Genomic DNA, 16,344 nt, shown 5'->3' with positions numbered 1-16,344 from the left:
ACATACATGCACACACAAAACAGTTTCACACACACACACACACACACACACACACACACACACACACACACACACACACACACACACACACACACACACACACACACACACACACACACACACACACACACTGCGCTGCCCTACCCCTATCGCACTATACTGCCCTACCCCTATCGCACTACACTGCCCAACCCCTATCGCACTACACTGCCCTACCCCTATCGCACTACACTGCCCTACCCCTATCGCACTACACTGCCCTACACATATCGCACTACACTGCCCAACCCCTATCGCACTACACTGCCCTACCCCTATCGCACTACACTGCCCTACACATATTGCACTACACTGCCCAACCCCTATCGCACTACACTGCCCTACCCCTATCGCACTACACTGCCCTACCCATATCACACTACACTGCCCTACTCCTATCGCACTACACTGCCCAACCCCTATCGCACTACACTGCCCAACCCCTATCGCACTACACTGCCCTACCCCTATCGCACTACACTGCCCTACCCATATCACACTACACTGCCCTACCCCTTTCGCACTACACTGCCCTACCCCTATCGCACTACACTGCCCTACACATATCGCACTACACTGCCCTACCCCTATCGCACTACACTGCCCTACCCCTATCGCACTACACTGCCCTACCCCTATCGCACTACACTGCCCTACCCCTATCGCACTACACTGCCCTACCCCTATCGCACTACACTGCCCTACCCCTATCGCACTACACTGCCCAACCCCTATCGCACTACACTGCCCTACCCCTATCGCACTACACTGCCCTACACATATCGCACTACACTGCCCTACCCCTATCGCACTACACTGCCCTACCCCTATCGCACTACACTGCCCTACCCCTATCGCACTACACTGCCCTACACATATCGCACTACACTGCCCCTACCCCTATCGCACTACACTGCCCTACCCCTATCGCACTACACTCCCCAACCCCTATCGCACTACACTGCCCTACACATATCGCACTACACTGCCCTACCCCTATCGCACTACACTGCCCTACCCCTATCGCACTACACTGCCCTACCCCTATCGCACTACACTGCCCTACCCCTATCGCACTACACTGCCCTACCCCTATCGCACTACACTACCCCACCCCTATCGCACTACACTGCCCTACCCCTATCGCACTACACTGCCCTACCCCTATCGCACTACACTGCCCTACCCCTATCGTACTACACTGCCCTACCCCTATTGCACTACACTGCCCTACCCCTATCGCACTACACTGCCCTACACATATCGCACCACACTGCCCTACCCCTATCGCACTACACTGCTCTACCCCTATTGCACTACACTGCCCTACACATATCGCACTACACTGCCCTACCCCTATCGCACCACACTGCCCTACCTCTATCGCACTATACTGCCCTACCCCTATCGCACTGCACTGCCCTACCCCTATCGCACTACACTGTCCTACCCCTATCGCACTACACTGCCCTCCCCCTATCGCACTATACTGCCCTACCCCTATCGCACTGCACTGCCCTACCCCTATCGCACTACACTGCCTTACCCCTATCGCACTACACTGCCCTACCCCTATCGCACTACACTGCCCTACCCCTATCGCACTACACTGCCCTACCCCTATCGCACTACACTGCCCTACCCCTGTCGCACTACACTGCCCTACCCCTATCGCACTACACTGCCCTACCCCTATCGCACTACACTGCCCTACCCCTATCGCACTACACTGCCCTACCCCTATCGCACTACACTGCCCTACCCCTATCGCACTACACTGCCCTACCCCTATCGCACTACACTGCCCAACCCCTATCGCACTACACTGCCCTACCCCTATCGCACTACACTGCCCTACACATATCGCACTACACTGCCCTACCCCTATCGCACTACACTGCCCTACCCCTATCGCACTACACTGCCCTACCCCTATCGCACTACACTGCCCTACACATATCGCACTACACTGCCCTACCCCTATCGCACTACACTGCCCTACCCCTATCGCACTACACTCCCCAACCCCTATCGCACTACACTGCCCTACACATATCGCACTACACTGCCCTACCCCTATCGCACTACACTGCCCTACCCCTATCGCACTACACTGCCCTACCCCTATCGCACTACACTGCCCTACCCCTATCGCACTACACTACCCCACCCCTATCGCCCTACACTGCCCTACACATATCGCACTACACTGCCCTACCCCTATCGCACTACACTGCCCTACCCCTATCGCACTACACTGCCCTACTGCCATCGCACTACTCCTCCTAGTCCTACTGCTTGCTAGGTAGCTACTTCAAGCCTTCAGACCGGCCTGATGCCAGCTGGGCTGCCAAAACTACGGAAAAAAACTATGGAGCTGCAAAAGTCCCAACTGGCCTCTGCCTGTACAGCCTACTGCTCTTTACTTACCCACTGGATCAGCAGCGGATGCTCCTGCAGACGCTGATGCGGCCTCAGCAGTGCTGCGGAATTTGTCGACGGGTTCCAGCTTGGCCAATAACCTTCTCGCGCTGGCTGGTGGCTCGACTTTACGGATGCATTCAAGGAAGGTGTGGAAGGATGCGTCATCACCCAGGCGTAGTGCATCGAGCAATGCCTCATTCTGCGCTGCAGGGCCAGGGTATGTTGCAAATAGCTGACGCTGGTCAAACGTAATCAGCTCCTCAGCCTCACACTGGCGAAGCATAGCAGCAGGAGTAAGCATGGAAACCAGGTCAGGCACAAGTTTTCTGAAGACGCCACTCTCCCATCCTGTCCTGTCAGAGAGCTGTTGGACGAGAGACTCGTCTGAAAATGTTGGCACAACACACACATAGAGAAACAGAATGGTTTCACATCTATCACATGACCGTACGGGATAGGCATGTTGGGTTCAATTCCACTCAACTCCTGCATCTATGGGTCACAAGACGTCGGCCATGTTGGTTCCGCTGGTCACATGACATGATCATTTTCTGCACAAATTCAGTCACATGACCAAGATGTGACCACAACTCCATACATTCCGTTCCTAAGTCTGAAGCTATTGACAAGCCGTGCAAAAGCAGTGTTGGGCTTAACACTGCTTGAGTAGAACCATCCGACACTAGGAACAGGCCTGGCCTGGACTTGACTTGATCCATCATGCAGCTCTACAGACTTGCGAGCGCCCGATTCTGATGAACACAAGCCTGTGCATTGAACAGGCTTACAACTGACTCGCCGGGCCCCGCAGCGATACGACGGACCGCTTGCAGGGGCATCGGAACCGGTGCGGCAGGTGTGGCCAAAGTCTGGAATTTTATTTCGTCTTTTTCGTCCAAGGAGCTTTTGGACTAAATTAAAATAATGCCGGACTAATGTCGACTTGTCCAGCTTTTCAATACACTCTTATGATTCATGGACGAAATTTACAACCGGACGAACTCCCTTTCTTTGGAGTTGAATGAAATTATTGACCGACGGAATTTTCTGCCTGTGCAGTACGATGTATACGCGCGTCGCAAGAGAAGCACGCAAATCTGAAAATGCACTGCATGTGCACCCACAGATTTTCTCTTATAGCAACGATAGCGGACAAGATCAGAATGAGAGAGATCAAGACTTATAAACACCTCAACGCCCTGCCAGTTGCAGCAAGACTATAAATACTGTACATGTATAGGAAGAAAATTCCGTCGGTCAATAATTTCGTCCAACTCCAAAGAAAGGGAGTTCGTCCGGTTGTAAATTTCGTCCATGGATTATAAGAGTGTATTGAAAAGCTGGACAAATCGACATTAGTCCGGCATTTAATTTAGTCCAAAAGCTCCTTGGACGAAAAAGACGAAATTAAATTCCAGACGAATATTTCTGCTTTTACAGTAAATTATAACCTCCCAAGAGTGTGCAACTCTGCATATGGGATGTCCGACGGCGAAAACTCACATCAGTTTCTCAGGTACGTTTTGTACTACGTACAGATGAAGGATAGCGTGCGCGCAATCCGAATATCTGCCATGATCATGCTCGGGATTCGCATACGCGCAGTGAGTTTCTGTCAGAGAATGTTTTTCATTACACCGCTGATCGCTAAACACAGGCTGGAAACGTATAACTGCGACACTGCACCGCGTGATGTGAGTTTTCGCCGTCGGTGAACCCCATAGAAAGGATATCAGCAGTTGCACACTCTTGGGGGCTTATATTATACTCTTGGTTTCAGCTGCGAGTGTCCTTCAAATCTGCCACATCATGCAGGTGGCACAGGGAATGGTAAGCGAGACGTCATGTCGCCTGCATGCACAATGTCTCACCCCCTATTGCTTCAAAATTCTAACCAAAATTTGAGCCCATGAGCACTTGAAGAAAAGTCATACCATGGGAAAGCATAATTCAGTCTCTGCCCTATTTTGTCAAAACCCAATGCAGGTGGAATCCCCCCCCCCCCCCCCCAAAGTAGCGCTATGGACCTTAGACACAGATTTCACGGATACTGAACTGACCAGCACAGCCTGCTCAACTGAACTGACCGGCACAGCCTGCTCAACTGAGTTGACCAGTACAGTGTACAGTGAACTTTGAATTACACTTTGCTAATTTCGAATTATCAGCACAAATCCAATGCATTTTCTATGTAAGTGGAATCTGTGGGACTTCTAATGAACCGGACGTGTCCAGTTCGAGGTTCAAATTATCAGAAACTTTATGTGGGAATCGTATTGACAGAAATCGGTCCTGGAAAACTTCTAATAATTAAGCACTATGTTCGAATTAAGCCATATTCGAATTATGAGGATTCCACCTATACATGTATTACACTGCGTAAGGACGCTGAGAGACTGTACAAGAGACAACCACTATGGCGTACAGACTTCACCGTAAGGGCAGAGGCTTCCTGGAGCGTCATCTCTGAAATCAGGCATTCATTGTTGCAAGTGACGAAACGTCGTGATATAACGGAACTGGTTCGGATGTCCAGCGCTACGGTAATGGGTGTGTCCACCCGAATTCCTTATTTTGTGGATAGTTAAAGGGGAAGTTAAGGCAAAAATTAAAATTTCACCAGTTGTAGTCTTCGGGGCGCTGAGTCGAATGGTCTTGGTCCGAGGAAGCTGAGACACTCCCTTCCTACTTGAATCCCAATCGAACTCGCGCACTTCCACCGAAACTGGGTGACTGCGCCCTACTAGATGGGGATTTGTATGCAAAATGTCACTAAAAGCGCCATTTCGTTCTTATAAAAGCACGGATGACCGCGATTGGCCCATATGTTGTAGTCTTTTGGACGCTGAGTCGACTGGTTTTGGTCCGAAAAGGCTGCGATGCAGCGTTCCTCCTTTATTCCCAATCGAACATGGTTGAAGAAGCGGTCACGTGCTCCTGCGTACGCCAGTCACCTGGTCACCGTGCCTGCAGGGTACAACTTACTAGCCTGTTTGACCTTTTTTGGGTGCAGTCCTGTCACTCGAGTTGAACCTTGGTGTGAAAGTTGTCGCCTGCTGGCGTGGTGACCAGGTAATTTGGGCAACCAGGAGCACGTGACCGCTTGTTCAACCATGTTCGATTGGGAATAAAGGAGGAACGCTGCATCGCAGCCTTTTCGGACCAAAACCAGTCGACTCAGCGTCCAAAAGACTACAACATATGGGCCAATCGCGGTCATCCGTGCTTTTATAAGAACGAAATGGCGCTTTTAGTGACATTTTGCATACAAATCCCCATCTAGTAGGGCGCAGTCACCCAGTTTCGGTGGAAGTGCGCGAGTTCGATTGGGATTCAAGTAGGAAGGGAGCGTCTCAGCTTTCTCGGACCAAGACCATTCGACTCAGCACCCCGAAGACTACAACTGGTGAAATTTTAATTTTTGCCTTAACTTCCTCTTTAAGCGCACTGATAGAGCTTGGCTATCGTTACGGTGTTGCGACACACACTCACCATCCATATTTGGGATAAGAACAACAATGTCTCCGATCACTGTCACTAGTATGACCAATCACTGTGGCGTGGGTAGTTCCGGCTGATGCTGATGTCCCACCTGACACACATCAGTGGCCACCAGGACTCTAGCAGAGCACAATCTTGCTATCCTGATGCACACAATAGCACCATCACACACACACACACACACACACACACACACACACACACACACACACACACCACACACACACACACACGCGCGCGCGCACGCACACACACACACATATGTTCAGTCCAGTGCTAACGGGTTTGGGGTTGCTCGATGCAATGCACAAGTACGCAGCCCAGTGTCTGCAGAGTGCAGGTCTGGGGTTGCACAGCGCCCTGAACCAGCAGCGCACAGCACATTTACAGCATGAATGAATTATTAATTTTGTGTTTCTCAATCTTAATTAACCCCTTGAGCGCGGATGACGTACTAGTACGTCATAACACCCACACAGTGCCCCACGGATGACGTACTAGTACGTCATGCGCTTATATACAAACTAATGGCCCACATCTTCAGTCTTCGGGTCTGTTAGCCGATTGGAAGTGTCTATGCCTTGTGCACGAGAGGTCCCGGGTTCAGTACCCAGCTGTCGATGTACAGCGATCAGCACAGCTCTTTTTTTCTCTTTTTTACGCGCGCATACCACGCAATTGGTGCAATTTCTCAAAAATCGACCTGAGTATGCCGCTCGGCCTGGCGTGCCTTGGCCGATTTTCGCTTTTGTTCTTGTTGTCGAGTGCTGGTCTGGGTCCTACCTACCACTGCCTGTGGTTGTGGCTCCCAAAGATTTCACGACTTGACATAGCCAAGGTTTGAAAATTTTCAAAAAAGACCATTTTCTTAGGGGTCGTCCACAATTATCGAACTTTTTTCACGAAACGAAATAATTTCGTTATGGGGTGGGAGGGGGTTGACCAATTTCGTTTCAGAAAACATTGATACATGTGCATGCCCATAGGAGCAGTTACATACTTGCAACTTTTGTTGTATTATGCATGCATATGTCAAACTTTTTTTACGTTCTGAGGGGGAGGGAGGGAGGGGTTGGGTCTAAACTAAAATAATTCGTTTGTTGAAAAACGTTCGATATTTGCGGACGGCCCCTTACGTGGTGCACTGACAAACAGCCCCGCGCTCAAGGGGTTAAAGTCAGTACTGCAAGTAAGGGTAACATGAATGCAACTAACGTGTCCCCACCCCCACCCCACCGCATAAATCGACTTGAGGCCAACCATGAGGCTCTGCTTACCTGTAAAGGAGCATATTCAGTGAACTAATTGATGGCCCCAGGAACCCCCCTCCCCCGCCTTTATAATATTATGTCGCACCAATATGCAATGTAGAACTAGAAGACCTTCCTACGCCCCTGTAAATAGTGTAATATTAGGCACTTCAGTCACGTGACACGACCTGTCAAAAAGTGCTAACGCTGAATCGCGTACATGCGTGGCACCACGGAAAGGCGCATGCATAGATCGATCTGTAGCTGCACGGAAGCTGCGCAGGGCCTTCTCGTGTGGCGCAGCGTGTAGCTGAGGCCCTCAGCTTTCGTTTGAGCCCACATACGTCATGATGCGGCAATTTTTTGAACTCACGTACAGTTCGAGTAAAATCGGCAAGGATTTTTCGGGCATTTCACTTGATTGCACGCATTTGCCATGTAGCTCATCGTCTTCAGCGTCGTATTTCCTTTCGGAATCAGTTGTCCTCGTTTGTCCAACACTTTGCGCATTGCTGCGCAAGAAGAAATAATGCGAGGTGTTATTGAAAGCGAGCCGCGACAGGCGTCCTCCCGGCACTAGTCCTTGTTCGTCGGAGCCCATGCGCATGGCTGCGCAAGAAGAAATATTGCAGGTGTTATAATTATATTGGAGTCGCATCGGAGCAGTCGTCCTCTCCTGCAGGCAACGAGTAGGACAGTATATACTTCGGCGACTGGACCAAGAGAGCTGACATCAAAACGGCCTGCTTGGAACAAATCGTCAGCTGATCAGCAGGTGGCTTCCAGCGACCAAGAAAAGCATTGACGGTGATATTATACCAAGAATCCAGCACACACTCTATGCACAAAATCTCTCATGCTGGAGTTGCTGAAGTTTCAGTAGTCCCAAACATTTGCAAACAATGTTCTACATGTAATAGTTTGTCATTTCTTTCCGTCAAATACCCGGTAAAATTCTAGTTTGCTCATTCTCCGGCTCATTGTTCTTCCGTAGTCGTCACCACGTCAGTACTGTACATGTAGCAACAATGTGTTCTGGCACTGAATTATTGTAGTTACTTCCGAAGTACTTTATCTTACCTCAAAGTCTCATCTTATGCTTTTCCAAAGGCTTCTCTGCACTGTTTTCATGCTGTTGCGATGGAGTTGCTATGGAGTTGCCATGGTGACCACACCCGATATCTTCGTCTGAGCTGCCGGACGGATGAAAAATGCGAAGTTTTTCCAAACCATGCTGTTTCTGCATTCATCTGGTTATTTTGACCTGCTTCCAGCGAGCCTGGTATTTTGCCACTATAGACACTGAAGCAAGTCCTACCAGTTTCTGATATGCTGCTGGTGCCGTCGAAATACTGAAATTGCCGTTATTCAATTCTCCGACTTTGGATGGCTATATCTCTGTGCCAAGTTATTCTTTTTGCTTCAAATTTTCTGTGGAGTCTTCCTAAACCTATCTGAATCGGATACAAGAAAGAAATACGAGTATTTCTGGTTTTGAAAAAACCGCCTGAAGTGCCTAGTAATATCACTACAGCCGTTAGTAAGACCGTAATGCACTGGACTGTACTCGATCGAAGTTGCCTACCTTTCGAGAAAATACGCCCGCTCCTGGTTTACGATACGTCCTGGTTGGCTGGCTCCGAGTCCGAGTGCCTGGGACTCGGAGGTAGTAGACTACTGCTAGAATCCGAGATGATGTAGCGGGCAGCTAATAATTATATGGATCGGTTGATGGGACTGCTAGAGTACTGAAGTCTGAAGTCGAAGAGGACCTATCGCTGCACTGCAAGGACCATGACCATGATAATAATAAAATTAATTAAAAATATATACCGTAAAATCCCGCCAGAGCGCCCTAGTACTGGCCCTAACCCTACCTCCTTGACGCTGCGCATGCGCTTCAGCTTTTCAGTTTAGGTGGGGAGGGGCGGATGGGCGAGTCCTACTTGTCGCATTCAGACTTCAGTGCTACATCATCAGTACCGGTACATGAAAAAGTACTCACCCTACGAAAACTGTTCGTGCATCCAGCTCGTACACCGACCAAAGACAAAGGTGAAGAGCCAGGAGTCGCGATCCTGTTCACTTGCCTTGGCAAGACAAAACGACATCGCGCGCGCTATGCTACGTAAGTAAGGACTTAGGTGCTCGGTATTTCACTACATGCAGTATACTCCATGCCTCACGGCTGTTTTTTTGCGCGATTTTGGCCCATTTAATATGGCGGCCGAGAACGCGTAAAAATTCATGATTTTCGTCCAGGAATTGCTTTAGACAGCTAAGTATTCCACAGACTTCGCCACTTTTCGTCTCCAATCAGCTTGGTTTGCCCTGAGTTTTCGATTTTTCGGCTTTGCCTTTCCCTCAGCTCCGCGTACATGCCGCGCGACCACTGCTTCGATTTGTTTCCTTGTCTCTGGAGGACGTTTGTTTTCCTCTCCTGGGACGTTCGTCGTGCAGAATTTGAGCCAACGTTTGTGCCCCAAATAGTATCACCAGATTTGAGTATCGTTTAGATAATTTGGAATCGGGTAGGTAAGTGTCCGTTCTGGTGCTGTAGAAAATTTCGTTCCGTGACGTGCATCAATTCCGTGTGACTTGCGTTTGCAATATTCCCAAACTTTTGGTATTTCCCACACTTACTGGATCGTAACTGCAATTGTGTTACTCTCCAGTTGTTGTGAGGACGTAGAGTGATCATGGATGAGCATAAATCGCTACTGCAAGAAGTCTGCAGAGTCGGTGGCAGAAAGTTTTCCTGTTTCCAGCAGTCTACCAGATATAGTGTGGAAAAATATAGTGATCTGCTGAAATATGTACATGGCAATGATATCTCGAAAGATTGCTCAGACATCCACCCACCATACATCTGTATTCTGTGCGAGCGAGCCCTAAAGAGAGCCAGTAGATAGGCAGAACATTGTGGAGGTGGCTGTGGACCTGTCACCAAATGGGAGCCACGCCATCGCACAAACTGCTCTGTGTGTGCAAGCCAGAAGAAAAGGGGCGCAACCGCGCACCATGCAAAACCGAACACAGCATTGCGAGGTGCCGCACTCCTGGCAGCACCCAGCCACCAGAGCGATGATGGATCACCTACACACTCAGCCACCAGCAGTGTAAGTGGTCTAGATATCAGTGCAGAATGCATACAATCAAGAGCAGCGCGACAACATCGTGCAACACTGCCGCTTGACAGGGACAGATTTTTAGACAGAAATGCGGTGCAAATTTGCATCATTTGTCAGAATACCGCAGACGGTATCCTGGAAACAGCATGCTGCAATGATCCGAGTTGTGCAGAGTGCATAAGCAAATGGCTCAGCACGAATAACACATGCAAGTCTTGCAGCGCTGACATGGCTGCATCATCGATGCGCACGCCCAGCATTAGTCTAACCAGGCTTGTCAGCAGCCAGTCCATACACTGCGACTTCCATGAGCCATCGCCACGTGGATGTCCTGAAGTCGTGCCGCTGCATGACTTGCAACGTCATGTCAACATGTGCCTGTTCAATCCCGCAGAGACGCCATCATGTAGCACAGCACGTAGCCCGCCGCCGAGCATGACACCTATCCGCTCTGTGCGCCCATCGTCAACAGTGGCTGAGGTTCTCAGTGCTTCTCCGTCGAAGTTGAAGGGCAATGTGGCAACCAACCTCACTGCACGTCTGGTCACGGCTAGGGCAGAGGGTGGCAGGCTGGAGGTGAAAACTGGCGAAGGAGGCAGGGGCAAACCGCAAGTTTACCAGCTAACACCAGAGTGCAGTGTACCGTCAACCGATACGTCTGCCTCAACACTCAAACGCCGCGCTGCTGAGCTGACCCGAATTGCAGAGTCCGTTTGTGGTGGATCGGATGGAGCTCGAGTGCAAATGATTGCTGGGCTGAAGCGGCTCTCATCAGCTGCACAGGAGGAGCTCAGGCAGACCTCCGACTGCCATGGAGCCAATTGAGGAAGCTGCGGCAGTGGCTCAAGGTCTTCGGAGTAAAGTCGGAGTCTGAGCGTTCTATACGAGAGTTCATCACGAAGACGCTGCCCAGCTACACCGCTACAGAGCTGCCGATGTCGAAGCGGAATGGCGATGTCTCCATGGCTGCCACTGTATTTTTTCCAGACCTTGTCGCTGTTGTCGTGCACTTCCTCGACATCCTCAATGAGAGTGACAGGCACGATTGCCTGAAAGCTTGACATGGCATTCAGGCACGGCAGCAGTTACGAAGACCCAGCAACACACTTCGACTGTCGACGCCTTGAAGGACGAAATCGCCAAGCTATGCCGCAGTAAGGACTTCAGTGGCCCATGCGTAGCCTCTGTGGAGCCTGTTCTCCAACACCACAAGAACGAACGTCAAGTGTACCACGGTGGTGCTTTCATCGGCAATCACGTCCACCAAGCCTTGAAGCCCACCGTGGTCACTGCCATCAGCCATGCTCACGTACCAGTCCTCACGTCCAGGTGTCCAGTCCTGGCGGAGGAGGCCCAAACAATAGCATCTTTACACGAGAATCTGATGAACAGCTACGCTTCTTGTCGAGCTATCTTCAGTCACAGCCAGGCAGTTTCAGCAGACGAGATGGATCAGCTGGAGTCTGAAGTTCGGCGTTTCTTGAGTATGTGCAGACGACACGTTGTGGCACGGCGACTTGGAAACATCACGCCGAAACTTCACCTGTTAGAGAATCATACGGTGCCGCTCATCAGGAAACTTGACGTTGGTCTGGGCCTGCTCGCGGAGCAAGGGGCAGAGAGCTTGCACGCCAGTCTCAACACCCTCAACGCCATCTATAAAAACATACCAGGAGACCTCGCCAGGCTGAAAGTTGTCGCCAAGCAGCATCTGCTAACAACCACCAAAGAAGCCAGTACGCTGGCTCCTCGTCCACAGAAGAGGAAAGCCGAGGACCAAGGTTCAGTCTCCTCGTAAACAGGTAAGAAGACAGCGCGGTGACAGCAATGTCTGTCTTCGTGTTTGTATTTCCAACGCTCCAAAGAAAAACATTTGGAGCACTAACTACTAGTTAGATCATGCTCCTCTTTCAAATTTTCAAACGATCTTCAACTGTTTGCGTTTTTTGTGTCGAATCATACTGAAAACCAACTTGGTTTTGTTACTATTCACAATAATTTACCGATTCGCATCGAGTTTCCAAAACTTCTCTAAAACCCGGTGGAACGACGCCATATTGTAATCTGGTCAGCCGCGGACAGCCGTGGCCTCCTAGATCCGGTATCCTGGCCGCGCCTAGCGCCTATCTAGATATCTACCAACGGTGCAACGCGTGGTCGCGCGTGCTGTGCACGTGCACGGCAGACATTTTGTTGCAGTCCGTTTTCGGATGCGCATGCACGAGGAACATGGAACTGCATGCTTCTTGCATGAGCTGTTTCGGATATTTCGTCTCCTGGCTTATTTCGCTTCGGCTCTGCTGAGACCTAGACCTCCTTTCACGGAATATTACTCAATGACAGGTGAGTTGACCAGTTCCCTTTGATTCATTAAATTTTGCTTGTCTTTACTCTTTCACTTACGAAAAGTGTTCTGATTTTAGGTGGAATGCAATAAACAACGGAAAAGCTGACAGGATCTCTTTTCTAAATTTAGCTTTTCCGCTGTCGAGGCATCCTTTTACGGAATACTCAATGACAGGTGATCTCTGAGTTGACCAGTTTCCTTCGACTCACTGCTTATGCTCACCCTTTCATTTACGGAAACGTGAGCTGATTTTATTCGGACTTAGATCCATTCGTATCTCTTTACCCTTTCCCACAGTGTCCCAAGAATGCGAGTTCACCTTCTGGACGGTAAGCCTTATGTTGCTGCTGAGGCTTAGATGTGTTGTCGAAATACTCATGTTCATTGTGCAAGCAAGGCACTGGTTTTGCTTCCGGCATTCCGTGTCCCGATCAAAGGGTAGAATCTGAGTTTTACAGTTGCATAATATGTTGGCAGTTCCCAATCTGGAGGTAAAGGTTCAAGGACGCATTGACTGAGTATGCATAATTCGCATATCAGGGAAAATCCCCATTATGGACAGGTTCAGTGACTTGTTTGTTTCATACGAAACAAGCTAATGCAATGGGTGCAGTCTCGTCTCGTGAAAATCTCGTTTTCTATTTTTTTAATGAATTATTTTATTTATTGGGAACACAACCCTACAAAGAGACATGTGGAGACAAACACAAGACAAGACACAGGGGATGTAGGGACGACGTGCCGATGTACAGGGAGCAACTCGACCGACCAGGGGTCTCGGCGTTAGCGTTGCAACCTGGCATCGAAAAAAGGGGGGGGGGGTTGCATGGTCAAGTAGCAAAAATAATAATTTGGTGCGAGAAAGGGGCGCTAGTATTGCTCCAAATAATATAAATACGTGTAATGACTAAACCAGAAGGGAAAAAAGAAGAAAGAGAACAATAATCATAACAAGCAAGTACTAGTAGAGACTAGAGAGTAGAGAGGTAAATACTAAATGGGTCTCAATATCATCGTCACAGGTACTGTGTGGACCACAGCCATCTCTTTCGGATTAGATCCTTACATACGTTGACCTTGAAGGTTTGGTGGCGTCTTGAATGAGGTTCGTGAAGCAGGAGGTCCGCAGGCAGGTTGATCCAGGGTGTGATGGCAAAGAAGGGGAAGGATCGCAGGAGGTAGTCAGGGGCTGTGGAGGGGGTGTCCACTTCAGCTGGAAGGCATGGTGCGTCTGACGTTTTTGCCGTGTGCACATGCTAGCTACGGCAGGGGGCTTGGTTGGTGGCAGCATGGCCTTTACAGGGCCGGCGGAACCGGTCAGGCTGGTCCGGCCATGGCCGGACCACTTTCCCAGGTGGATGGTCCATGTGATTCGTGCAAAACCGGTGTAAAAAATCCAGAGGTACACAACTCGACTGTACTGCCGACGTGTGATGTGCTTCGAAGTAGCTCAGGACTCCGTGACCGGCACTGTATGGCTTTATGGTTAAAAAAAGTTGTGTTTGTGTTCTTTTACTATCATTTTCTGCATTTTCTGGACCTTAAGAGACGCCCAAATTCGCTCTATTTCACGTAAATTTTAAATATTTCTCCCGGGGGAGGTCCCCCCGACCCCCCTCAAAGGTTGGCCGGACCACTCCCAAACTCCTTCCTCCGGCCCTGCTTTACCTGGGGAGGCCCTGGAATGTAGTGCAGTGTTAGATAATCACGACCGCCCCAACTCACTCCCGGACACGCACTCACAACAACGTCCACAACGAGTTCTTTGGCGAACAGTGTTCATATAATTATTGGAGAAGAAGCAGAGAATGTGGGAGAGCGAAAAACACAAGTTTGTTCCACGGCCAACTCTAACCTAACTGGAACTGATGTAGTTCTTCGTTGTACGCACTGTACGCATGAGAGCACGCCAGTTGCATGCCAGCGCGCAAGCGAGCAATGAACATGAAACGGACACCAGAAGTAACAGGATCTGGCGGTGACACAAAGTCAAAGGGAATGTATTACATGTCGGGAGACCATCAATGAGCCATGGTAGCCGGCGGGTGCAACAAGGAATGTAAGATAGAAGTTAGAGCAACGAATACCATGCATACTCTCACATCACCCCTTAGTGACTCATGTCACTACCGAATAGCTACAACATAATCATCAATATCGAGCAGGTCGCACAAGCGTAGACCGGTCGCGCAATGATGGGCCTGCAGCAGGCGGCGGCGTGACCGGGTCAACGCTCAATACCAGAGACGGAACAGGGCCCGACTCGGCTTCATCGCTGGCACCCGGAGCGACGGGCGGCGGGGGCGGCAGATCGTCCTCGGCGGCACGCCTTAATAAGTCGACATTCACGATCTTGTCACGGCCGGTGCCGTCGACCCGATGAACCACCACCGTCGAGGGGCCCACGATCGACATAACTTGCCAACCAGGCTCGTACGGGGTTAGGCGCTTCTGGCAGCGCTGAGGCCGGCGAAGCATGACAGCATCGCCAACAGTCAAGCGGCTCGGTGTCGGCTCGTCGATGAAGTCGAAGCGGCCGAGCGCAGACTCGATGTAGTCTCGCATCGCCGCTGCCCGCTGCTGGAGGTCGTCTACCCATGAGCCAGCTGAATACGAGTGCTGAGGCCGATCCACGACCAAGCCACGGGGATGCCAACCAACCATGGCCTCCATCGGGGAGACGTTGGTGGCGCTGTGTGGCCGGATCTGATAGTAGTACAGGAGCATCGCCAGCTCCTGTTCCCAGTCGTGCGCCTCATCCAGAACCTTCCGCACGAGGGTCAACAGGGTTTGGTTGAACCTCTCAGCCACGCCTTGCGACTGGGGATGACGTGCCGCGCCGTAGCAGACATGAACGCCGAACGCCTCGTAGACGGAAGACATGACAGCGTTCTTGAACTCTGTGCCGTTGTCGGATCGAACCACGCGAGGAGGACCCCACCGAGAGCACACGTCGACGAAAGCTCTAGCCACACAGATGCCGTCATGACGCTTGAGGGGAACCACCTCGACCCACTTGGTGAATGCATCCACGCATACCAACACGCAGTGGTAACGCCCGGACCGGTTAACGCCGAGCTCGAGGGTATCGATGTGCACCACATCCCAGGGGCCGTTGGCTGATACCGGACGAGTGGGCTCGGTCGCCTCTCCGCGGCGTGGGTTGGCGGCTTGACAGCTGCTGCATCCGGACACAAACGCTTGGCAGCGCTGTCCCATGCCCAAGAAATGGCACTGGGATCGAAGCAACTGCCACGTCGCCTCCCAGCCACTATGGCCAGACACCTGGTGGGCTGCACGCACGGCCCGCTCCTCCAGCGCAGCAGGAAGCACAGGAACGCACTTGACGTCGTTCGGCGGAAGCTTGACGCTGTGCTGTAAGACGCCGTCTTGAACTTGCAGCTGACTGCGGATGTTCCGGAAGCCGCTGTCAGGCGGGAGGTCGTCCCCAGCGATCACTGCGGCCTTCACTGCCTGGAGTGCACCATCGTCCTCCTGCCCGGCCAGGATCTCGGCCATCGACAGACTCGGCATGATGGCGAGGCTGGCAGCAACATCCGTCACGCTGTTATCCGATGTGCAGGCCAGCCAGGACGTCGGAACGCGCGTGAGCTGGTCGGAGAGGTTCTGTTCTGACGGAACCCAGTCCACC

At 51.0% G+C, this 16,344-nt stretch overlaps 1 protein-coding gene across 5 annotated transcripts in view; it reads right to left on the bottom strand.

Moving 5' to 3' along the window:
• The window catches only part of LOC135829468 (uncharacterized), a 169,987-nt gene that overhangs the window by 130,792 nt on the left and 22,851 nt on the right, over window positions 1–16,344 (bottom strand). For all 5 annotated transcript variants that reach the window (XM_065341869.1, XM_065341870.1, XM_065341871.1 and 2 more), the window contains exon 4: window positions 2,470–2,847. In XM_065341869.1, the coding sequence (XP_065197941.1) occupies window positions 2,470–2,847 (378 nt within the window). The remainder of the gene's footprint in view (window positions 1–2,469; window positions 2,848–16,344) is intronic.

Source organism: Sycon ciliatum, chromosome 13 (genome assembly GCF_964019385.1).
Source record: "Sycon ciliatum chromosome 13, ocSycCili1.1, whole genome shotgun sequence".
Classification (NCBI taxonomy): Eukaryota; Metazoa; Porifera; class Calcarea; order Leucosolenida; family Sycettidae; genus Sycon; species Sycon ciliatum.
The sequence above is the reverse complement of the archived record's forward strand: the minus strand, read 5'-3'. Positions and strand labels throughout refer to the sequence as shown.